The 25,556-nt window shown below is 40.5% G+C and overlaps 1 protein-coding gene across 3 annotated transcripts in view; it reads left to right on the top strand.

Moving 5' to 3' along the window:
• The first annotated feature begins 5,782 nt into the window (after nt 1–5,782).
• Nucleotides 5,783–25,556, top strand: part of LRRFIP2 (LRR binding FLII interacting protein 2) — a 60,638-nt gene continuing 40,864 nt past the window's right edge. For 2 of the 3 annotated variants that reach the window (XM_082334082.1, XM_082334081.1), the window contains exons 1-2: nt 5,783–6,332; nt 16,674–16,778. In XM_082334082.1, coding sequence (XP_082190208.1) covers nt 16,689–16,778 — 90 coding nt within the window. In that variant the 5' untranslated portion in view covers nt 5,783–6,332; nt 16,674–16,688. Of the gene's footprint in view, nt 6,333–6,476; nt 6,510–16,673; nt 16,779–25,556 lie in introns of those variants that run through there. The other variant, XM_082334080.1, reaches the window with a different exon arrangement.

The raw sequence follows: 25,556 nt of genomic DNA, 5'->3' as shown, positions 1-25,556 counted from the left end.
AGCAAGCGGTAACATGCAGCATACAGGCTCAATACTAATGGAAAAGAAGCATCTCTCAATTTGGCTTTCGGTTATTCCATTTGGTTGTTTTTTAAATGCATTAGACAGAGGGCCAACTTTGTTGCTGGAGAAAATGAGATGAAGGCTCAGTGAAAGCTGGTTTTGTTACACGGAGAATCTGTGCACTTGCGATTTTGAAGAGAATTGTAAAAGAGTGGCTCCTTCACGTAGGAAGCAAAAATAAAGAGAGTATTTTGATTTTTATCATATTTTCTAAAGAAGACAAAAAATCATAGTAGATATGTCTTAGTTATAACTTGTTCACCTCAGCATACCTGGTGGGAACACTGTAGTAGGTGAAGATAATTTGGGTTGTGGGGATATCAGGCATAGGAGAGTTCTGATAAATGCCCATTCGATTTCAGTGTGTTATAAAATCTAAATGTATTGAAAAGTCATATTTAAATTTTACATTCTAATGATGTTTCTACATTAAAAAATATAACAGGCGTCAGAAAAGTGACTAAGAAAAACATATGAGTACATACTAAAAGATCCACGTGTTTACTCACTTATGCTTAATATAGACACTGCTTGTTAGTTTTGCAAACTCAACACAACCACATAAGAGTGAGGAGGTTTCCCCTATGTGGCTTCTGTGTCATCAGTAAAATCAACTAGCATTTAAACAATCACTTTTGGGGGATATATAACACACAAAGAATAGATCATGACTTCAGATTGAGTTTTCAAGAATGATATTTAGGAAATTGTCAGTATTTCTATATATATCAAACAGAACATAAAGACATTTAGACGTACATCTATCAGGTCTGTAACGATGATGATACTTGGATCTCTAGCTGTTTTTACAATGGAATAATAATAAAAAGCTCTAGATGAAAATTAAATATACTGCTATGTATAATATAAAAACCTTCAAATTTTAAAGTAAAACTTTAATTTTTAAATTATTTTTTTCAGAATATAGCTTCACTTTCTTAAAAAAAAAAGGGTTTCTCTCAAACTCAGTCCACAAACATTATTAAGATATTGCATAATTTATCTACATCTAAATGGGTTCTGTCAAAATAACACCAGTATCTTCCCCTTATTTCTTATTTAACAAGCTGATCTTTGGACACTGCTCAGAGCACTCTAGTGCTTAAAATTTTACTGTATAAAAAAGGGATACTAATCTATAGCAATTACAAAAATCTTCCTATAAACACATTTTAAACATAAACCACAATATTCTGGTGCCTACCTTATTTCTAAGACACAAAAAAAACCCCCTAACCAAAACAGTGAAAATAAATATCTAGAAAGTGGGGAGCATTCTGTTTTCAATCGTTTGCTCAATTAGAAAATCTGCGTTAAAACAGATGTTTTCTACAAAAGATTGCATTTACTTGGAAATGTAGATTTCTGGGAAAACACTGGAATATAAATTTTCCAGTTAGCCCTACCCACAGGTATTCAACAGTCTAACCCTTTCCCTGCTGAGGATGCGATGGATCTGAACCAGAAGAACTCATGCAATTCTACTGCTGGAGTGCACCGAAAAGATTTGTGGGTGCTAATTCTCACCCAAACGCATCGTATATGTGTGATTCCTACTGTGCCCCACAGATTTTTGCACTAGTAACGGTAAATGAGGTAAAGGGAAAACATAAATCTCACCAATTCTGCAGTTACCTAGCGCTACCAGAAACCTTCTAGTCTATATTAACCTTACAAGAACAGGTGTGAAATGTGCATATCCCCACAACAAACAGCCAGGAATTTTGAATGCTTGCTTTTTTCCACTACTTGGTAAATGTCGTATGTATGCAAAAATTCCTTCCTTACCGAGGAAGCCTGATAATAGTCCCTCAGTACTCCAATGAATTCCTACAAAAGTTTTTTAATTGTTATTATTATTGTTATTTTTATTTAATTTTTATTGTGATTATGTTCAGCATACAGTCTGCATGCATTCTGCCTTATAACTATTTCAAATATTCTCTTTAAAGTCTTAAATTGTTTCCCATCATTTACATTTAAGTCACGCAACCCTTTGCTTATTGCTTTGAATGTAACTGAAAATCAACATTACTTTGAATAATGACAAGTGCTTCAACAGTGCTTTTGACTGTGCCACAAGATTACTCATTCTTTTGCTCTATCTATTTAGTTTTCCAGTGACTAAAAATATATTTTACTAGTAACTGAATTATAAACTGCCCAGTGTCTGTTTATGTAACCTTTACATTTAACTCATGGTAGAAACTGTCTGATTGCTATGGCTCCCCAGACCTTATATTTTGCAGATATATTCTGGGTCCTAATAATTTCCGAGTTAAAAAATTGGTGCAGAGAAGATCACGTGCAAAAGGTCATCCAAGGAAGACAATGCATCTTTTTTTTTTTTCTTCTTTTCCTCTTGAATTCTTAAAAAACATATAAATGCTGAGATTGAAAACATTTATTTAATATATATTAGTGTCTGTGTATCTGATGACAGAAATGTATCTTTAGCAGAAATCAAACTCTTAACAAAAGGAGGAGGAGAACAGGACTGAAAGGGCCTGGCAGAAGCCTCCTGTAAACACATCCAATAACTGTTTTGAAAAACAAAACAAACAAACAAGCAAAAGTTGCTTCCTGCATTACAAAAGGGGTTTGCACTTATTTTACAGTATAGCTGCACAAAGCTGATTTTTCCACCTGTCACAAGGGAGTAGTAGAACACCCTTTCTGTGGGGAGGGGGGGAACAAGCAGTTACTAACAACATTGGGAATCTCCAAAAGAGGATCTACTACAGCTGGAAAAAAATATATGTTCGGTTGTGCCAAATGAACTGTTGAGTGATGGTACCTGAACCGAGGAGATGGAAACTGCAGGAAAGGAAGGGGACAAAATGGGAAGGAGAGAAATAAGTGGATGCAGGTGGTCAGAACTTCTTAAAATGCTACGTTAAACCGATCGGTCTCCACCAGTAAACCAATCTACCAGTTAAACTAATAGCTGGAAGTTATTCTTTCCATAAGGGGGGGGGGGGGGGGGGGGGGCACGGGGGATGGGTGGTACGGGACACAGAGAGAGAGAGAAGGATAGGGAGGACACAGAAGGGAAAATACATGGAATGACATCAGGTATTAAGTTAGACTATAATCCTACACGTGTGCCATCACCATTACATTCTTTACCACAAGCTGCAATAATCATGAAACAAAAGCTTAATGGGAAGATTAGATAAACGCTAAAGAGAGGGACAAAAAAAGAAGATATTCAGAACTGCACAAATAGCAAAGATTACACAGGAAAACACATTTTTCTCTCATTGAAGTTGGTTCAGTGACAAAATCTCTTTATACAAATTATTGCAGGAAGTTGACATTGTTGAAAGTGTTCCATACAACTGACTTACTGATTCATCCTAGATATACTTTCTTAGGTGACCATTGCTCTAAAAAAAACTAAGATTTCACCCATGGATTGCCTCAACTGAGCAAAACAGTTTGAGAGAGAGAGATCCAGAGAAAAGGGAAAGGAGAGAGTAAATCAGCAAGTTCAATTACGTATGACGAGGAATCTATACTAACCTACCGTATAAAAAGACAACAGCGAAGAGAAAATATATTCAAAGGCAGATCCAGTGACACTTCATTCATTCATTTATTTATTTTTAGTAGAAACTCATTATTAACAGAGCAAGCTTTATAGTAGTTTCAGTAAGAATTTCTTCAAGGCAGATTCATAAACAATTATATATTTTGTAACTGCAGCCATTTCTCAGCAAAAGTTCAAACATAACTTTCATTTTCTGGCTTCTAATTAAAGGTTTATAATGAAACCGTATATAACTTGACTGTTTAACTGCTCATTAATGATGCTGAACTCAGAATTGCTACTGTGACATCCTGTACCACTGCCTGTAGTAACTGCACTGTGTATACACTGCACTGTGCACCGCTTTTCAGTCAAGTAAACAATTGCTCTTTCAAGCCACAAAAATGCATGTCTGCTCTCAAGAAGACATGCGTTTTGCTGCATCATTAAAGAAAAATGTGCAGCCGATGATACCAAAAGACTAAACGCATGCAAATACCAAAACTTCATTAGAGAAAAATGTACAACTGAAAACATTTTTACCCTTTATATAGCAGTATATTTACAGAGGATCATCCCACACAGACCTGGGACATTCCACATTTCAGAATACTCCACAAAAACTCTCCACTCAAGAGGGAATGAACGACTTCTCCCACCAGCTACTCCAAACCAAAATGACCCGAGATGTTTTTAATGAAGACTCTCCATAAAGCCCAAAAAATCAGCAGGTGAGTCCTTCTGTAAGAATAAACTTCAAATAAAAATGTAGTTTTTAAGCCAGTACTTTTTTTTTGGTCTTTCCTCCTGATGTTACAAAAGAAACTTTCTACTCATCTCCCTGTGGTGAGATCATCATCTATTACTACAGAAATTAATGTGGTGTTAAAAATAAGCATGGTGAGGCTATGCTGTACGATCAAGTGAGGAACGAGATTGAGACAGTATAGGGTTTCTCAGACAGAAAGTTATAAAATACTAATGAAACTCAAGGAAGTTTTTTCATGCCTGCTGTAATAGATTTAGTTAACTCGCCTGCCCCTTCTCCTTTACTTTATGCACATCCACTTAAGCTTATTTTAGTAAGGCAACATTTGACCTCTGCCAAGGGCTCCGGTGAATGTTCTTGAGTCCTACCCTAGGCTTACCATTTTAACAGTGCTTTTTCATTCCCATGTGATTTCTAACATAGGAAATACCACCTCCTCCAGACCCCTGACCACCTCTGCTTTCTTACAGCCAGCCTGCGCTTACTGGCAGAGGTGTTGAAAAGTAACTGACTGCGGATCCGCTCCCAAGTCTATTTCTAAGCAGAGCCTCATCAATACTTTCATGAACGTTAGGTGGCTCTTTGCGTATAGTTAGGATATATTTAATGGCATAGTCATTTCTTTCTTTTCCATATGTTATCCTTAGGGACTCTGATGCTTGCTTATATTTAAATTTTGACAGTACAGAAGTCCGGCCGCGTTTGGGCCAGCGTAAGATAAGGTGTAAATGTCCGCACAGGGGTTTTTAACCCATAAACCCCGCCTGGCACCCATCCGCGCTCACCTCGGGCACGACTGGCGCGGCTGACAGGTGAAAATGGCGGGAGCGGGACGCGCGACCGGGCAGGGCGCCAGACGAGCAGGGCGGCTCCCGCGGCGGCCGGAGCCGGCGGCTGCGGCCTCCCGCTGGGCCGTTCCCGGCGGAACCCCGCTCCACAGAAGCAAACCCCGGCTAAAACCGAGACGGGAACACAAAGGAGAAGGTCGCGGACCTACCTCTCCCCGCCCCGGCAGTGAGCCAGCCGGCCTGCCCGCTGACGGGGGGGGTGAGGCGGAGAGCTGGGCGCCGCAGCCCTCCTCACCGCAGGGCGCGACCCCCCTCCCTTCGCTGCCGGCTGAGGAAAAAGAGAAGCGGGGCGGGGAGAGGAAGGCGCTTCTCCTCCGGCAGCGCAGTTAACGTCGGGGGCTGACCGCTGCCTTGCCTTCCCTGAGCCGAAGGGCCGCCTCAGGACACAGCCGCCCTCCCCGACCGAGCGCCGGTCGCCGGACCGTGACCCCGCCGGCGGCCCCGCAGCCGCAGCCGCGCCCGCCCGCTCTGCGCATGCCTGCGCGCCGCCCTCTCGCCCCTTCCTCCGCGGCGGCGGGCGCCTGCGCGGTGCGGCTCGCCGGCCTGGGGCGGGGGGCAGCGCGGCTGCGTGCCGGTCCGGGCGGCAGCGTGGGTGGCGTCCCGCTCCCGCCGCGGCTGCCGGCCGCCCTCCCTCCTCCTCCTCCTTCCGCGGAAGCCTGCGGGCGGCGTGAAATCCGCCGCGGCTTCCCTACCCGGGGTTCCCGGTGTGGCTGTAACCGCCCGGCGTTAAGGGGAGGAGGCAAGAGCGCGGGGCGGGGAGGAGGAGGGCGAGGGCGGCCTGGAGCGGTGCGGCTCGTCTTTGCCTAAAGCTGCGGTTCCTGCGGCCCCTCACGGGGGAAGGGGCGGGAGGCGGTGGGGGGGAAGGGGTGAGGTGAGGTAGCAGCCGCCGCCGCCTTGCCGCGGCCCCGGGACGGTCCGTGCCCGGCGGGCACCCGCCCTCGCCCTGGGGCGGCTTCTGCCTCTGTTCCTTGGACTCTGGGCGTGGGGAGCGAGGGAAGGAAGGAGCCTGAGGCGGCTCCGGCGCCCACGAGCCCCGCGCACCCGTGGAAGGCGGGGAGGGGAGAGTGAAGCACCCCCCCCCGGTTAAGGCGTTCCGGTGCTGCAGCGGGCTGGCCCGCAGGTAAGGCTGCTCGGGGCCCGGGCAAGCAGAGGGTGAGGGCCGGGGAGAAGGGGGCGGGGGGGAGGGTGTCACAGGCACACAAACCCGGACGGGGCGGGGAAGCAGGGTGGGAACCCGGTTCTTCGGGTTTAGAGAAGCGGGGAGGGCACGGCGGCTCCGCCGGGGCTCCCTCGTCAGGTAGGTGAACAGAAAGGGAAACAATAACGGCGGCAGCTGGGGGCGGTGGCGTGCGGCCCCCTTCTTTGTGGCCGCTGTCAGAGCCGATGCGGGCGGGCAAGGGGAAGCCGGGGCCGCCCGAGCCCTTCCGGCGGGCTGCGGCCGCCCGCCGGGCTGGGTCCCTCGGCCCCGGCCCGCAGGCCTGCGGCGGGGGGGGGGGGGGGGGGGTGCCGGCCGCGCCGCGGCGCTGAGTGGAAACGGTGGCATGGGGGGGGGGGGAGGGCGTCCTGCCACCGCAGCGCTGCGCCTTTCGGGGCCTGTCCCTCGCCCTTCCTCGGAGCGCGGTACCGCGGCTCCCCGGGGCGGCGGGAGGCTTCGGGCAGGCTTTCTGATGCTTAGTCGGGCTCTTTTTTTTTTATTATTATTATTTTTATTTCAGAGCACGTTTATTTATTTATTCCTAGCGTGCCCTGCTGCTATAATTGCAAAGAGACTGTTGATGGTGATAAGAGAGACTGGCACGTTCGTGAGTTTGGAAGGAGCCCGAAAACAGCTCTGGGCTGTGATCCGCTCCGTGTGTGCTCAGTGATTTCCAGTTTGAATCCTGGCATGGATTGAAGGGCAGTGTTGTGTGTTTCACTGATAATAGAAACGTTTTGTAGATGAAGCGGTACTACATGGAATTTTTATGATCTACTTAGTGACTCCCTCATTTTAGAGAGACTTACAGACACTTTTGGCTTCAAATGAGGAGGGTCTAGGATCAGTTTAATCCCTTTAAAGTATCAGTGTTAGCACCGAACGTCTTTGGAGATGTGTGGGATTTTTTTGTTACAAATTTCCTGTAAGATTAAATCAATGCTTGTCTGGTGAGTTCCTTAAATGTTCGTTGTGTCTTGGCTGTAAAGTGATGTAATTAAATGTATTGGGGCTCAGAAACAGTTATGTTCTTAACATACCTTTGCTTCCTTGGTTTGTGTAATTGCTTAGTGATGATGTAAGAACAGATGAAAGGTGCTCTAGCAGTATAAAATAGTTTGACGTACATGACATGCTTTTTCCATTGCTTTGTGTTACTTGGGTTTGGAGATGTTTACCTTGGAGCGTGAAGTCAGTCTTAACCTGAACTGAATACCTGGCTGTAGCTGAGAACTTGTGAATGGAAGACAGTTGTGTGAAATATGTCCGGTGTAAGCTTGTTGCCCTAAACATCAGTACTTTCTTACTGCAAAGGGCCTTATTTTTTCTTTTTTTTAATGACTCTCATTGTCTTGGAAGATGGCATAGTACTTTTAACACATGTGAACTTTTAGCAAGTGCTGTTTAAATTGGACTCCAAGTAGTGGGGATCTGTAGAACATGTTAAGGTCTAGACTTTCACATAGCGCACAAATTGTCATGTGCATATACCCAAGAAACCTAGATTGGTATCATATATAATCGAATACCTCTGGTATATAATGCCACCAAAGGATTAGAAATGAGTAACAGATTTGATACTATGTTGTTGTTTGTGTTTGTAAGATCCTGATGTGAGGGTGTGTGGTGACAGTTATGGGTCAGTACAGTCCGGTAGTGTTACAAAAAATGATTAGAGGTGCTTTCTGAGAAAGTAATCCAAATTAATTATCTTGAATATCTGGAAACTAGGTAACATCTAAGTGTGCGTAATGGACAGTTTGTGTTTATGCATTACATGTCCTTGAAAAGAGTTTATGTAAATAGTGCTGTCTGCTTGTGAAGATGATAAAGTTAATATTTTTTTTATTAGGCGTGCAGAGTTAAAAGCTCCTCCAAGGGAAGAGGTGAAGGGGCACCTCCCAAAGGGCCAGGTGGGAACAAGTGTTCCTAAGCCTGCCAGGCTGCTACCACAGCAGAGGGCCGGTCAGCAGGTCTGATGTCAGCTGGTCGAAGAAACAGCAGGTGGAGAAAGCTCTAAGGGGTACCCAGGAGGATTTGTCCTGCTTGCTTCAGTAGCTTTTCTTCGTTGTACTGTAAGTGTAGCAGTAGTAGAAAAGAGTGTAGGAGTGTATTAAATTGGTAATGGAAAAATATCTTAAATAGTTGCAGCTTGTTGCTGAATGTGGGTTGTTACCATGGGGCTCTCTGTTTGTTTCATTAAAAAAATGGAGCCTCAATATAGTAGCGGTGTTTTGTTTTGTGTTTTTTTTCAATGAGTAATGAATCATTCTTTTGCAAAATAACAGAAAGGATACTCACTTTGAAAAAACTGACAGTGTAAAAATGATGGTTGTTCCATTTTAGAATAAACACTTAATGGAAGATTCTTATGACTTTGTTTTTTATTATGCATTCCCATCATTTTTCATGGTGCTCATTATAGTACTGTCATTTCCTCATATTTTAAAATCACATTTGATTTCTTAGTTTGTTCCTGGATCTTTGGCATTTATGGTAGCACTGATTCTAGAAAAGTCCAACTGTCTTACACTGCTTCTCTGAAACCTACATATGCTTTACATTATGCCCTGAGAGATCCTCTGGTGAATGACCATTATAAGAGCTTTGGAGATGCTTCTTGTCACTGATGATAATATCCTGCATGTAATGTTTTATTTTGTGGAGTAATGGTATCTCCAAGTGCAGCTGTTAGCAGCTGACTGGCAGAGAATTCATACTTAATAAAATAAGTGCCACTGCTTAATGTTGTATCACTGCATGATGTTGTCTTGGCATTTTGCTAATTTGAAAAGACTGAGGAAGGTCACCGAAGATAGTTTGGTGGGTCTGGAGGCGCCTGGTAGTTCCACAGAGCTGTAGGATACATTGGTACAGTTACCGTCCTGCATTGCTCTAAGTTTACCAACACTACCCAGGCACGGTTACACTTTATGGCTCCGTCAGGCAATACTTTTGCAGACTGTGTAATGGCTTTTCGATTGTCTTAACCGGTGACTTTCTGTTCATCCATAGCTTCATAACACCAACAAACTTAGGGATTTCAACCCCCTCTAAGGAATTGTCATTCTATTGCCAAACAGCATGAATTCGTAAGAAGTTGTATTTCCCAGATATTAAAATAGCAAATAAAATGCAAATATGCTGCATTAAAGGGGTAGATTGTGCAGTTGTCAGCTTGTACTGGATTAACTGTCAACTCTCCAAAGAGGGACTTTTTTTGCCTGAAGAAGCTGACACAAGCTTGTCCGCTCAGAGCAGAAATTTTATGCCAACGGTTTCTGAAGTGGGCCGTGATTAGAGATGAACAGTTTGGGTTTTTTTTTTTAAATGGAAACACTATTCATGAACTGGAATAACTGCCTCCATCATAGTGGTAAGCACTGTAATCTTTCGGCAGACAGTAATTACATGCTTTTCTCAGTCTTTGCTTCTTCCCTTTAATGTTGGTCTCTTTTACTTGTATTATCAGCTCTTCTTTTTGCAATAGCTCTAGTTTCAGTTAATCTTTTTCCGAACAAAGTTATTCTGAATGAAAATTCTAAATGAGTCCTTGAAACTATTGCATTAAAACCCTGTTTATTTCCCTCTCTCGCTCCCCACGCACTCCTTTGTTGGGTCATGGTCACCCTGTGATCATGCAGCTCCTTTTCTTTCTCAGGTGCTTTTGGGCCCATGGACAGACGGACTAACTCTAAGGAGTGTACCCTTTTACAGGGGCATCTTCTGGGGAAGACTCTTATGTTAGTCTTGCATAATTTTAACTCAAGTAAAGTAATGTGTTGTTACTCTGCGTCCACTTATTTATATGTCTCCTTTAGAGCTTGCTTTGACAAAGCACTGAAGGTTAAGCAAATAAGACTGTGATTTCCAATGTGATTCTTTCTGCTCCTTCTCAGATATGAATGCTACTTCTGCTGTTTTGCAGTAATAATACCTCTGGCTTGTTTGTAGCTTTGTGTTGCCAGAGCTGCAGTTCCATGAGACAGTTCTTTAAAATTGCTGGGTCGGGTTTTCCACTGTTGTTCTGAGCACATTAACTTTTAGAACTTTGCTTTAATTGTGGGTATGTTAGCTTCCATACCTTCACTCATCAGCAGTATTCATTTGTTGAAGTAAAGAGCAAGTGTTCAGTTAACTTACGAAGTATATTTAGATTCTTTAATTTCAACTCCATCATCATTGCATAGCACTCCTGCTTCTTAGAGCTTTCTTTTTAGTTAGGTATTTGAAAAAGCTTTTGGTCTTTTTAGTATATTTCATAAGTATATTTTTTAGTATATTTAACATTTGTGGAACTGTCAAAAATCAAAATGAGTTACTACCGTTTGTGCTTTATCAGCAACCTGTGATTGGTTTGCTGGTGAGGAATGTTGTTTTGTTTTTTTTTCTCCTCCTGCTTCTTACATTCATCCTCCTTACTTATTAATGTGTTTCTAACATTATTTGTCCAAGTAGCCTTCATTCAGATTCTTTCTTTTAGGTTTTTAGACTGTTTGATTTCAAGAAATTCCAGCCTTCTTCTGTGTTGATGTTCCCCTCTCCCACTGGCTTCGTTGCCTTTTTGTTCTTATGAAATCAAAGAATTTAGCCACTAATTTAAATTGAATCAACTTATAATTGAAATTGTTCACACAGACTATTACTACATATTCTGTAAGATCAGCGGTTTTTGTTGAGAGAATGCTTAGTACTATTTCTTGTTTAGGAGACAGATAAAATTCTGTAACAAACCTAGGTATTTATGTACTCTAATATTGTGAAATTACATTCAGATGATATTTTATAATGAACAACTTCCTAGTAGTGTTTATCTGTCTTATCACATGTCAAAGATATCAGTTTCCAGCAGCAGGGGCAGTTAGCACTATTGCAGTACTCTGTAAAACCTCCTTTATGGTCCACTCAATTCAACTGTGTAAAGGTCTGTAGCAGATAAAAACAGTAACTTTGCAAGTGGACAACTGAAACAGCAAGAAACTTTGCTTGGATATTATGGACAAAAGGTGCAACTGCTTCTCAGGATTAAAAGGATTTACTTCTTTAAAGATATAAACTGCTGTGTTTGTGGCTTTGGACTTGAAATGCAGGGGCCGCTGGCTTATATTCCAGTATTAATTAGGAAACTGAGGCTGGTTCTAACAGCTAGTGGTTCCAGAGTGGGGCTGCTTTTTTCTGTTATTGGATCAAATATACAGAGATTGTGTCTACACAGGTGAATTTTAATTATCTTGTGGTCTTACTTGAAAGAGAAAATGAGAGTTTCAGTCTGTTTATTTATAGCCTGTTCACACTGTAGTATCTGAATGCCTTGCATGTATGTGATGCCAAATACACTGGCATAGACCCAGGCATCAGAACAGGTGGTGCCAGCGAAGGTGGTGAGTGATAGGGCCTTACGTTGTAGGGTAGCTTCTGTTTTATGTAAGATGGGTCACGCTTTTTTCTAGGAAGTGAGAAAGAAACAAAGAAAACCTTTAGTCAGAAGGTAATAGGAAGAAGAGTAGACAGCAAAGACTTGGGGAAGAGATAAAATTTATTTAGGCCTGAAGTAAAGACAAATGAGAGAGGGAACTTAAGGGATTTCCTCACAAGCCTTCTGGTTTGTTTGGGGACTTCAGACACTTCACTTTTTTGGAATGAAATACAACAGGATGTCATTTAATCAGTCGTGTAATACAATGTGTTACCCAGCCTACAGTAAGAAATAAACATGACTCAGGAATTCTGAACTGTAAATACAGCAGATTATAATGTAATTTCCTTTTATTATCTTTTATAGTTTAGGAAGGCCAGTGTAACAAACTGTTCTTTGTGTGGTTGTGTTTTGTTTTGGGGTTCTTTTTAGTTATTTTCTGTGAAAATTCTAATGTTACAGCATATATTAAATTCTTTGTAACATGCAGCAAAATAATTTTTTCCCGTAATTAGCATGTTGTGGAAGTGAAGCACCTAAGAAATATTTCTGCATGCATGTGAAATATTTGGCACCTTATATTTTTCTGAGAAGTAACATCATGATACACTTAGTATTAGACTAATTATTCTGTTAGGAATAGAACTAGATCTCTCTAGTACTGAACTGTGTAACAAGACATGAAATACTCTGATATATATCAGCTCAATTAAAAGTTACGTGGAGTGGAAGAAATTGTGACATGAGCCTTGAAGGAATATTAAAACAACTTATTAAAAACCTTATATTGAGGTTTAATTTCAAAGCTGGCAGTAATAATAACTATAGAATCATATAATCTTTTATTTTTGAAGGAATCTCTGGAGGTCACCCCTTGACCAAAGTGTGGTCAATTAGAGCAGGTTTTTCAGAGCCTTGTCCAGTCAAGTTTTGAATGTCTTCGGGGCTGGACTTCTCACAGCCTCTCTAGGCTTAATTACCCTCTGTTCTTCAACTCCAGGGTCCCCTATTTGCACATGATTCCTGTTGGAGATGTGGGCGCTCTAGATTTGCGTGTACCTGTGCTGTTCCCTGCAATGCCCTAATGCACGTGCCCGCGAGAGCGCACTTCACAAGCTCGCGTCCGTGCACCAGAGGTGTGGGTTTTCCTCCCTCGCTGCACTCTGTACTGACCGCCTGCTCGCTGGAGCGCAGGACCTTGCGTCCTCCAGGAGGGATGCTGCGCTGTCTGGCCTGGACAGGTATCAGGATGCAGTCAGCGGGGTGACTTCTGGCAGCGTCAAACCAGGTTTTGACTGCTGCTGCTTCTTCTCCAAGGCCTCTCCCACTGGTACAGCTTTTCATATTTTTTTTTTATACTTCTTTTCAAGAGGACTCCTTTATTTCCAACATTTCGTTGTCATTCTCTAGTTACTGTTTAATCTAACTGATGATCCTCTTTCTCTTCAATATGACTGGTTTTGGGCAAATATCCTGTCAGTTTTGCATTTTTTATCAACGCACACAAATTCCTATTGTCACATTTGTTATTATCCAGGCCCTTTTGCCAAGGGTGGGCCTTGCACACACCCCCTGCTATGTCCCCTGCATCACTAAGCAATGGCTCTACAGTTTTCTTAGTCTGTCTTTTGTTCCCAGTGTCCTTATAGTAGCCTTTCTTTTTGTCCTTACCAGCCTTTGCTAGTTTTGACTTCAGCTGAGCTTTGGCTTTCCTAACGCCTCCTTGCAGGCAAAGGCAACATCTCGGTGTACCTTGCAGGTAATCTGCCCCGGCTTCCTTTTTTTGGGTTTGGGCTCTGTCAGGAGTTCTGTGCTCATCCTAGGTGAGCAGTGTGGCAGATGGCTGGAAGGGATGCCACACTTGCCTTCCTCCACTGTGACTTTGGCACAGTTATGCTACAGTGAGGCTGAGATGAAGTGCTTTTTGCTCACTTAAAGCATCAGCATCTAATTTTTTTAAAATTCACTACTCATATATATATATATATATATACACACACATATATATATGTACTTATTGTCAGTCTGAACATGGTTATATTAAAAATAGTTATATAACCTGTTACATTCAATTCCCCAAATCAATCTGCCAGCGAAGAGAATCTCACTGAATTAACAAACCAAAGCCAGCTGTCTATTAGAAGTGGTATGTTGTTTAAAAGATGTCCACAAATGCAGTTCAAGTCTATGGTATGTGCAGTTATTCTGCAGTTTTTACTTATATGGTAAATATTCAGTTAAGAAATGCAACCCTTAACATACAAATTCAAAGAATTTCATTTCATACTTAGTCACCTTTTTAGTAGGTAGGTTTGAGTTCTGTTGCTTACATGAACTATTGTAATAACATAATTTCTTGATTTTTCTCTTTTTTTTTGGCTAATATACAACCTTGTGAAAACATTCTGTGGTAGGGGAGTATTATTTTATGTGTTGATGATACAATTTCTAGTTTGGGCCCTATCTGCTTTTCTTATTTGAAGTCAGACAATAAGAATTACTGAAAAAAGATGAAGGTTTTTTGAGGCATTTCTTCTGAATGTGGGCAGCAACCTGTAGCTCTAAGCTTAAACCCTTGCCACAGAGATCTCCAAACTGCTTTCTGCGTGTATATATCTAAATTAATCTAAATACAAAATATAAATTTGCTTGCTTGTTTTTAAGACTAAAAAGACAGACTCTTAATGGATCACCAGTGGCAATACTTGTCCTAGGCCTTATCTCAGAGTCTCCCTTCACCCTGAGTTTGAGCTCTACTGCCCTACTTCCAAGACCCATCCCAACCTCTGATAATAGCATGGCTGGAATCTTGTGTTTCTTCCTGAAAGTGTGCTGCTACATAACACCAGAATTAAAGCCAAAATAAACAACAGCAACAAAAAAATTATTTTGTGGGGGAGTAACAAATAAATTGAACCACGAGCCACAGGCAGATGGTAAAAACACTCCCTGGCAGGCGAGTCCTGTGTCTTGGCCCAAATGCCTGTATTTTATCCAAACGCCCTGCGCTGCAAAATGAGTGAGCAGCCTGTGGAGGAATGGATGGAATCCAGGGGCGTACTTATGTCCACTCTTCCCCATCAGGAGTGTGTGTTCATTACTGGATGATAGAACTGCATCTTCTATGGCCCTTTCAGATATGTGGTTTTATTCCTCTACTACTCATCTGCAAACACTGCAAGCTCTCCTTTAAGGTTTTTACACAGTGGAGTAGTTGTGCACCTGGAGGATCGAGTATGTTTAGTTTTGGTCTTGGAATAGCAACTGGAAATGAATAAGATCATAGCATAGTTGTTGTATCTGTCCTATGCCGGAGCTTTTAAGAAGAGGGACATCTAGTTTCAAGTCTTCGTTGTCTTTTCTCTCATCAGCAAATATTCTATTTCCCTCATCTAAGCACATAAAGAACAGTAAAATACCTGCAGCATTTGAAGCAGAATAAAAGACTTCCTGCCTCCAAGGAAAAGAGAGGACTAGCGGCAGAGGAGGGGGAAGGAGAAGTGTAGAAGCTAAAATACAAAAAAAAAAAAAAAAAAAAAAAAGCTGTAATCCTACTTGAAATCTTTGAGTGCCAGAAGGCACCCCAATATATTTCGGCTTTGTGGTCGCTGTATAAAAATAATAAAGTAAAAACTGTGCTTGCACAAAAATACCCCTGTCACATTCTTTTTCTTCCCCTCCCCCCTTTAATTGAACTCTAAGGAATTCTTGAATGTTTGCTGGTTAGACCCAGATAGGGTCTATGAAAGATAGGATCTGTGAGAGAGAGTTCTTGCACCAGTTCAGTTTCAAAAGGATAGCCAGTAGTACTTCCCTTCTAGACCTTTTTTTATTTGCATGAAGAAAATTTTGTTCTAAATAAGGTGTTTTCCCAAGCCCTGTGTGGGACACTTATCTCGTTTATATCAAATAGCTGGACTGCCGCCAAATTCTGATCTGGCATTTGGAAGGACCTGGGTGTCTGGAAGTAGGGTTTCTTTAGGATATTTGAAAAAACTAATTTAGGTTGGGGTTTTTTTTTTGAGTAATGTTTTGCTGTCTGTGGCTGTATGTGTTATGTTTTGGTTTGGTGGCGATTTTTATATTCTTGCAATCAATAACAGAGGTTTCTGGAAGACGACAACTAAGAGGGTACTTTAGGTATTGTTCTGGGTATATGATGCTAGTATGTTTCTCTGCATTTCCCAAATTAGGAATCTTGTTAGGCAAAATAATGTTTGTTTGTCTAGAAATGTCTTTACTTCTACTATAGTAAAACTTCTACTTTAGTAGAAGACTGCAGTTCTTATTCAATTGCAGCTGAATGAGAACATCTGGATTAAAATATAAATAAGCCCCATCTACCTGCTTGGATGCTTTGAAAAGTTTGTCTGCTGAATCTCTCTTTTCTGTTTTGGAGAGAGCCCTAATGATCGTGTAAGTTTAATTCCTGAACCCGTTGTTGCATATAGGTTTTCTTCATGTCCGTAAAATTAAATGGATACTTATTTTTAGGAGTTGTGAAAAGTGGCAGGATACATAGGTATTGTCATTGAGCTAGGAGCAGTTGACAGTTGTGCGTAACTTTGAAGCTGTAGGTAAACTGATGGGTTCTGTTCAGCAGAAAAATGCTGTGCATGCAGCTTGTAGGATGCAGTGATGTTCTATAAAGCTGCCACAAGATTTTGTGATAAAGTTTTCCCAGAAATACAACTGCTGGATAAATTTGTGCCAATGGCATGTAGGTTTCTTGAGTATTATATAGGTAAAGAATTGGAAAATTTATTACATTTTGGGGTATGGATTGTTTATTTGGTTTTAATTCCAGATCTGAAACCTGAGCTTTTTCCTGTCTGTTTTTGCAAATACAGAACCAGAGAATAAAAATGGGAACTCCTGGATCGGGACGGAAGAGAACTCCAGTGAAAGACAGGTTTTCTGCAGAAGATGAAGCTCTGAGTAACATTGCCAGAGAGGTTTGTTAATTTCAAATTGTCTTAAATTCAGAAATAGGGATGAAAGCAATCTCATTATCTAGAAAAAGTTAATTTTTTTGAGCTGTGCATTAAAAAGTGTAATTAGCCAAAAATGTGACAATACAAACTAAGAGTATTTTCGATCAAAAAAAAAAAAAAAAATCACATTTACTGAAATGTTGTTACAAGGATATGTTAATTGTATGATTACTGTAACTTCACAGGATCACACTTAAACTTGGCAGGTATTTCTACAGATTGTTATATGCTTAGCTAAAGATAAATGAGAATTCCAGTTGCTATCTCAGGTCTAAAACCAAAAAAAATTCCACATTTACCCCATTGCAGTGTGTAGTGTTCTTAAGATGGTAAGTAGTGTATTAGTGTTGAATGAGTAATAATCATTGTTAAAAGGTATTTGTAATATATTCTACCTCAAATTCGAAAAGTTACGTTTCTGTCAAAATAAGCCTAGTATGTATACTACACCAGGACTTTCTTAACAGAGTCACCACCTGAAAAACAGAGAGCTAGAGGTAACCAGCCAAAACGGTAATTAACAAGAAGTTGATACAAAGGGGAATTTTGTCCCACCGGATATAGGAAGGAGGCAGCTGGAATTTAGAGTCTTACAGACGCCTGTTTGGACTTGAGTTATTCTGGGAGGAAATGCTGTGACTTGGAAACATAAGCCTTAGTACTGTTTGTATACAAGTGGATACAGAAGTTTTGAGCTACACTATTGACAAAGCTGCTCACCCTAGTTGACATAAATGAGTGCAATATGCAGATTCTAATTGGCCTTGCAATGTAAACTGTCATCTGTATGTGTGTGTGTGTATAGTATGTACACATAATACGTGTATGTAAGACAAAATAGATAGGTGATAGGTCTTTGAAAACAGAGCTTCTGTATGAATTTTCAAATGTAGCCATCATAGACTGTAGGCAAAGGAAATGCTCTGTCAGAAAAAAAATCATTTTCATTTAGTTGGTGACTCTTCAAAAAGCTATGTTCATACCAAATCTGATGGAAGTTCTCACCCTACCAGATATGTTCTGTGTGGGCCTTTGAGTCATGTACAGCCTCACTCATCAAGTTCCATCTCCCATTTTTGGGGAAAAACAGTTAATGAAGGGGAAGAAATCGGGCTTTGAATTGCTTTCGAGTGTTCTCTGCATGGTTCCAGTACAGTAACATCAGCTTGCAACTTAGCCTAGAAAAAAAGGTCTCAATAGCAAGGTGTAATAAGTATTATCTTACTTAAAATTACTGTGGGGCTTTGTTGTCTTATGTCGCTAAGCCCCTCAAAATTTGAGCATGAGTGTAAATTAAACATAAATGAAGGGTTTTTTCCCCCTTCATGCTAAATGAAACTAATACTAGGTCTCACAGCTAGAGGTCTGTGCAGGACAAGCTGGCCCTTAGATCCCATGTCAGACAGCAGCTGTTGTCATTGAATCGGTAGCTGTAATTCATAGTGTTAGACAACTTTTAATTCTAAAGAAAACTTTTACTTTAAAGGAACAGAATGCATTTCTTAGGATAGAACAGCAGAGGCCAGTTAACAAAACTAAGTTCGGTCTTTAAATAACATCTGATTTTACTATTCCTTACATATGCCTTATCATTTGAGGCTGGGGACAAGTTTTCAGTTACCATGCTGACATAGGACATGCCAATTCTCAGTGCATGAATATATAGAGTAGATGTACTTTACCATTTTGAGGCCTGTTTGTAAGCAACATGGCTTGCTCATCTTTTTATTGTCAAAGGGTGTTTTGTTCCTCAACTTCCTCTTCTGAAATTACCTTTTTAGCAGATGTTACTTACAACAGCTGAATTGAGTCCTGTAATCCAGAAGTCAGATGTCTCGTGAGTAAAATGTTCCTTAAAGGTGTTCTAGGTATCAAGAGATGGTATACAGAATACGCTGAAACAAAAGGCTGGCACTCAGGATGAGCTGCACGGAAAACCTGCATAGAAGTGCTCTGGGATTCAGAGCAGTCACAAAATGGCACTAGGAATTATCAGAGTTTGTAATACTAGCAGAGACTTCTGGTGTAGTGTATGAAGTTTCAGGTTTTTTCCCTCCAAAAGTTCAGATTTCAGAAAGCACTAATCTTATTCTTTCTCATCACCCTAATTTGACAAAATTGACGTCTGTGGGACGTGTCAAAAATGTGGTATCTTCCTTTTGGTGCCAACAAACATCTGCTTTCTAGGAAATTTTGTGCAAAGAATTCTTTGGTACTGATCCAATGAATTAATTTCTCTATAGTAATTTTTCTGTACTAATTGAATCTGATGTGTCATCTTATATGAAAATATTTAATGGAAGGCAAGGGCACTATCATAGGATCTGAGGGGCTTGGTCAAACTACTTCCTTGTGAGATTTCTTTCATTTTCTCCATCTTTCCTCTGCATCAGAAGACTTTTCCTCTGTTGGTTGTGTCTCCTCCCCTTCACTTCTTGTAGCAGTAGCACTGTTGTGTAGAGAGTTCTTTCATATCTTTTCCTTGCTGTGGGAGTTTGCATTGAGATAAGCTCTTCTGCAATGCCTCTGCACTAAACAAGGCACAAGCATGCTAAAACATCAACATTGGAGTGAATTACTGCCTTATTCCAAGAACTTCTGAGTTACCAGACATCTTTCTTCAGGACCTACTTTGTATTCTGTTGTGTGCTATCCTTCCTGGCATTGAATTTTCTGTGCTCATTGAAACTGAGGAAGAGTAAAGATGATGTACGTATCCAGGGACAGAGATCTGTGCATCTTTTTCTGGAAGCAATGCACTCTCCATATTATTCAGTGTCTTAAGTGAGACTGGTTGCAGTTGATCGGTTTGGAAGTCTTACCTTGGTACAACAGGGGATTACCAGTTTATCATGTTTGTTTCAAAAGCTCTAGGAAGAGGTGTTAGGTTATATTGTACAGTGTTTCCTGCAAGGAGAAAAGGAACTCTGAGTGTAAATGCACCCAGCTACATTAAAGTGGAGTATTGCAAGTGTCTTCTGATTACAGCAAGGTTAATTTGAAGTCAGCTAATCCCTTATTAAAAGAAAAAAAAAAGCCTATCTCCTGAAAATAGGAAGAGTTCCTTTATACCACCACCTGGTTCCTTCTCTAGCTGTTGTAATAGATTCTGAAACTGTTAGCTTTCTCAGATTGACAAAGAATATAAGCCAGCTGGTGTGGAAAACAGTTCCTTCTGTCTTGTGGAAAGTTCTGCCTTTCCAAATAGCAGATAGGGATTGTCTAGTGTGACTTCAGGCTCCTGTCCAGATTAGGTTCTTATGCAGGAATCCTTTTTGTTCAACAAATAACTAAATAAATAAAAATTTAGGTTCATATTCTCAGGGCTATATTCACAGTCTACACTGGATACAGCTGATACAATCTCAAGATCCGTTTTCCCTGTTGTGGGGATTCTCTGCTTATAAAGCTGTTTTGTGGATAGAGTATCTTCAGCCGACATCTGCATCACTGCTTCACTTGTCTTTGTAATTTACAGACAAGTTGTTGTGTTCATTTTAAATATTCACCAGTAACCTGTTGTCACCAGGCATCTCTTAGGATTACTTGGGACCTCTTTATCCAAGACCAGCCTTACGTGCAAGAGCAGAGGTTTCAGTCACTTCTGCATTCTTACATTGACTTCAGTTCAAGCTCAGATACAATGAACATCATGCCAGAAAGTGAGAAGAGTGTTACTCTTGTCATCTCACCAGCCTCAACCCGATAAGCAGCAATTTGAAGGGACAATCAGGATTTACCTTTTATATCTTTTCTTTCTGTGCTTGCTTCAGCAACCCTTCTATTCTTCTTGGCTGAATAACTCTAGATGACAAAGAACTAGCGCTCGTGGATGACTGCATCATTATTCACTTAATTTTCTCCTTGTAGCATCTTGTCTGTATTCTTTCAGGAACTGTTCTCATGACTCTGTTTTCACTGTATAGAAGGAGCCTGGAAACTCTTAGGTGTTTTCTCGTGAGAGAGAACAAATATTCATTAGGATTTAAAATTTGCTCTGTAGCTGCTCAAACTTTGGGTAGAGTGCAGTTCTTACTTTGGTAAAAATGTCATGTTACTTAATTGTCAGGGTAGAAAAAGCTGAGAGTTCAATATTTTAAATGTTTTAAGGCTATATCATGAATTTAAAAACAGTTAACATAGTCTTTGTTATATTGAACCTATTCAAAATTCAGTACATGTTTCTCTCTGTATACAGCTTCAGCTTTTCTTAAGAAAGCAAAAAAAAACACGCCAAAGAACCCCACCCTCATACAGAGATTGTCTTTGTAGATGCTAGATGATTTTTTGAATTTATGTTTTAATAAGAGATCACTTAAATGTTTTTAAATCAGCTATTTCTACTTTAGTATTAATGCAAAATTTTGTTTGCTGTTATTTTTAATAGTGGTTAAGGATATTTTGTAGGAGATAAGGTATTCTAGAGATTTTCTAATCTACATGTAGATCTGTATAATAAATGGAAAAAGAATAAGAGACATTAGAAATCGAAGAATCCTAAACCTTTAAGTCATGTAAACCTTAAGAGTTTGTTGTTTATAGTCTTTGCTTTGTAGGCGACTGGAGAAAGAGTAGGCACATCAGAAATAAATGGAAGGAAGATGTTTCTGAGGAGGCATAAGAAATACATTTGGCACATGACCGATGGTGTTGCCTTGGGTCCATGAGACGGTAAAGGAGATGAAGAGGGTAACAAGCGTGGAAATGTGAATACAGAAGAAACGAGCAACAGAAGAGAGAAATAATGCACGTTCACTTAATAAGAAGTGATGAAATAAACTTTATATTGCGGTGTATTAAGAAACACTGTGAACGCTGTCAGGTGCTCACCCGGAGGCGCTGGCGGAGTGGCCCAGCGTTGGGCCAGGCGCCCCGCGGCAGGAGCCGGGCCGGTCCCCGGGTCCCCGGGCCGGGGTGGCCGGCGCCCTCGCCGCTGCCATCTGGTGGAAGAAGGAAAACCGGCTTTGCCTGGGCCTCTGGCGTTGGAAAACGCAGGATCCTAAGCACTGCATATCCCTTGACAGAGGGAGAAATGACTTACTCGTATTGTAGCCCGTGAGGACAAAATAATTCTAACTTTCCAATGAAAAGCATTCATATTTTTTTCAGAGGTGAATAACATTTTAGTATAGCCTATATTTTATCCTTACGAAGCTTTTATGCTGAATCTGAGCTAATTAATGAATTACCTTCTCTACAGTATGAACATTTAAAATCAAAATACTATTGCTTTCTAGTGAATTCCTTCTCGCAAGCGAGGGGAAGGAGAAAGATGCCTGTCTACACTATGGAGACAGATGTTATGCTTCTCCTTGCTCAATATGGGAGGAAGCTTCTACCATATCAATTCAATGTACTAGTGTGCTTCTTATCTTGGTGAAGAATTTGATCGTTGCTGTGAAGAGACTAAGAAAAAACGCATCAGAAAGGAGAGACTCCAGACTCAATCTTTACAAAGGCATTCAAATTAAAATCTAGGCTTTTCCCCTTTGGCCTTTCTTTCTTGCCAAAAATATCTTGGATTTAACTGAAGAACTAAATGTTATCCTTGGAAGTTCAGATAAAATGGTTTGAAAGATTTTCGAAAGATCGTGGCAGAATGTGTTAAAAAAAAAAAAGAGAAAATGGAATAAGCAGAGTTTTCTAAATGACTGTAAGTAGTTGTTAGTAATTGGTTTTTAGGTGAAAATGAAGAAACTGACCATGTCATCTGTAATGGAAGGAGAACATTCTGTTGCTACCCATATGTTTACTAAATGTATGCAATAAAATAATCTAATCAAAGTGAGCACTGCTCACTTTGGTAGCTTAACTGCTTGAAAACAGCCAGAATCATCATATTCTTCTAGATTGAAATGCTGTTTATGCAAATGCAAGGAAACATTACTTTTATTTTTGCATGTAATGCTTTTTGGTACCTATTTTGAAATGAAGAATTCCAGAACTCGGCAGTTAACAGATAGCTTTGTTTTGTTACTCAGAGGAGAGCTAATACCCAAAGAAATGCCGATATGGCACTTGGTTTAAAATCACATATTTGTCCTTAGGGTTGGAGGTAAAAGATAAGGAGTAGTATGAGTGTGTTCATATACAAAAAAATTTAGTTATTAATTAATCCTTTTTTTCCTATCCAAAAAAAGTCTTGAGGGCTTCTTCCTTGTGTTTTTTTTCTACCCAATCTCTTTTGTTACAAATATCTTCTCTGTATTCCTTTATTTCCTTTCTTAATCACTTCTCTGAGTAAATTCCATGGAAAATTGTTGTATCTATACCTCCTATTTGCTCCTCCAGAATGTATAACCAAGTGATTTCTTTCCATAAGTGTACTGGTATGGCTCTAACAGGTTTGGATACATCATCTTTTATTTGCAGTTGAAGTGTTTAAGAAAATTCAGCCATCACATTTCTTTTTAGAAGTTGGAAGGCTCCTTTAGAAACTTTTGAAGTGTCAGAATTGCTAGATCTTGGACAGTCCACAGTTTCATTTTTACTTCAACTGGAAACATGCGCTTGCAGCCCAGAAAGCCAACCGTATCCCGCATCAAAAGAAGCGTGGCCAGCAGGTCGAGGGAGGTGATTCTGCCCCTCTACTCCACTCTGGTGAGACCCCACCTGGAGCGCTGAGTCCAGCTCTGGGGTCCTCAGCACAGGGCAGACATGGACCTGTTGGAGCAGGTCCAGAGGAGGGCCACAAAAATGATCTGAGGGCTGCAGCACCTCTCTGAAGACAGGCTGAGGGAGCTGGGGTTGTTCAGCCTGGAGAAGAGAAGGCTGCGGGGAGACCTTATTGCAGCCTTCCAGTACCTAAAGATGGCTTATAAGAAAGACTGGGGACAAACTTTTTGGCAGGGTCTGTTGTGATAGGACAAGGGGTAATGGTTTTAAACTAAAAGGGGGTAGATTCAGACTAGATACAAGGAAGAAATCTTTAACGATGAGAGCGGTAAAACACTGGAACAGGTTGCCCAGAGAGGTGGTAGATGCCCCATCCCTGGAAACATTCAAGGTCAGGTTGGACAGGGCTCTTAGCAACCTGATCGAGTTGAAGATGTCCCTGCTCATTGCAGGGCGTTGGACTAGACAACCTTTAACGGTCCCTTCCAACCCAAGCTATTCTATGTTTCTATGAAAATAGGAATTTGGTATATCACTTTTTAACAAGCTGTTCAGTTAGATGATATTGTAATATATCTGTTTCATAAATAATATATTTTATTTATGTGTGTCTGGTCTAAAGACTGTATAGAGAATAATGACCAATGAAACTGAAATCAAGGCTGTAGTGGCCAGTCTGTAGTTTTCTAAGACTGGAATTTGTTTAATGCAAGCTGTAGAAAGCAACCTGTACCGACTCCCAAGCTCCTATGAGCAAGGAATAGTGATGTATTTAGAGTGCTCTTCAATTCAAATACTAATCTAATTAGAAAAGCATTATAAGATGACTGTCTGTCTGTTTTTTTTTCCCCGCAAAAAATAAAAAGTAGTCTAGATTTCCGTTCTGTGCTGCTTGTATAGTCCCAACAGCTTTATCTTTTCAACTCTGTTTTCTGTCCAAAGCTGTTGTGGCACTGTATTTCCCTTAGCAGGTATTTAAAGACTTTATTTCAATGTAGCTGAAGAATTTAATTTGTGAATAGTGTTCGTGGAAAATTATTTACAACTTTTATGGACTTTCTTCAGGAACACAAGAGAGCGAACAGCAGCACCCAGGAAGAAAACTATGTCCTTCTGAATTAGGGTTATGTTTTTATTAATGTTAACTTTGAATTTCAATTACATAGTTATCAAGATTTGTATGAGTGCTCTGTTAATAACATAAGGTTGGCTCTCTAACGATTCTGCTGAGAAGAAAAAATTATTTCGTATGATGGCCTTCCAAATGGTAATGTGACTTGTCTCTTGCTTTAAGTTTTGGTGAATGAAGCCTGAGAACTGCTCTTTCAGTTAACTTGCCAACTTCTTTGTCTTTTTTAAATTGTATACTTTTTAGAGGAATCTAGTTGCTCAGATTAATTAAATGTAATACGAAACCATTTTTTGCTAAAAGTTTTCTCTAAAAATATTTTTTTTCTTCAATTTCAGGCACCCATTTTATGACAAACGTTTGTAGAATTCTCCTGTATTTTTTGAAGGGTTTAGTAAATCAGAAGAAATGGAGTTTCCGCTCTACTGTGGGAATGTGAAAGTTAGGTCTCTGGCTGTAGGATTAGGAGAGAGTGGTGAAATGTGAATTGATTTTTAGTGTGAATCAGTAAACGAATGAACTTTCTATCTTTAACAATAAAGCCTTGCCAGAGTCTAAAGGCTAGATGCGTATGTCTGCTGATCTATAAGCAGAACTAAACCCAGACACATCAGCTGTTTGGGTCCTTTCTCCTTCTGTGCTGCATACGTGTCTGTGTGAAAGTTTATATGGGATGGAGCTATGACTACGGACAATAACAGAGCAGGGCTGCAAGTGAGAGAAGACTTCCTGTTGCATGGGAATTCCCTTGCTTTTCTTGTCTGCTGTCATCAGGCGGGAAGAAGAGTAGCTTCATGCTGCTCTGAAAAAGGATTACACCGTAGCAGTCAAGTGCCAAGAGAGACTTGGAATCATTTAATCTGAGTATGCAAAATATAGAAAAACAGTCTTAATCAGTCATCTGAAGTTAAGACACACAATTTTAAGTAATAAAACTATAATGTGTTTCCCTTCTTTCTTGTCATTATTGAGAGACATTTTTGTACCTGTAGTTT

This window comes from Platalea leucorodia (assembly GCF_965183815.1).
Source record: "Platalea leucorodia genome assembly, chromosome: 1".
In the NCBI taxonomy this organism is placed as follows: domain Eukaryota; kingdom Metazoa; phylum Chordata; class Aves; order Pelecaniformes; family Threskiornithidae; genus Platalea; species Platalea leucorodia.
This window is presented reverse-complemented; position numbering and strand designations above follow the sequence as displayed.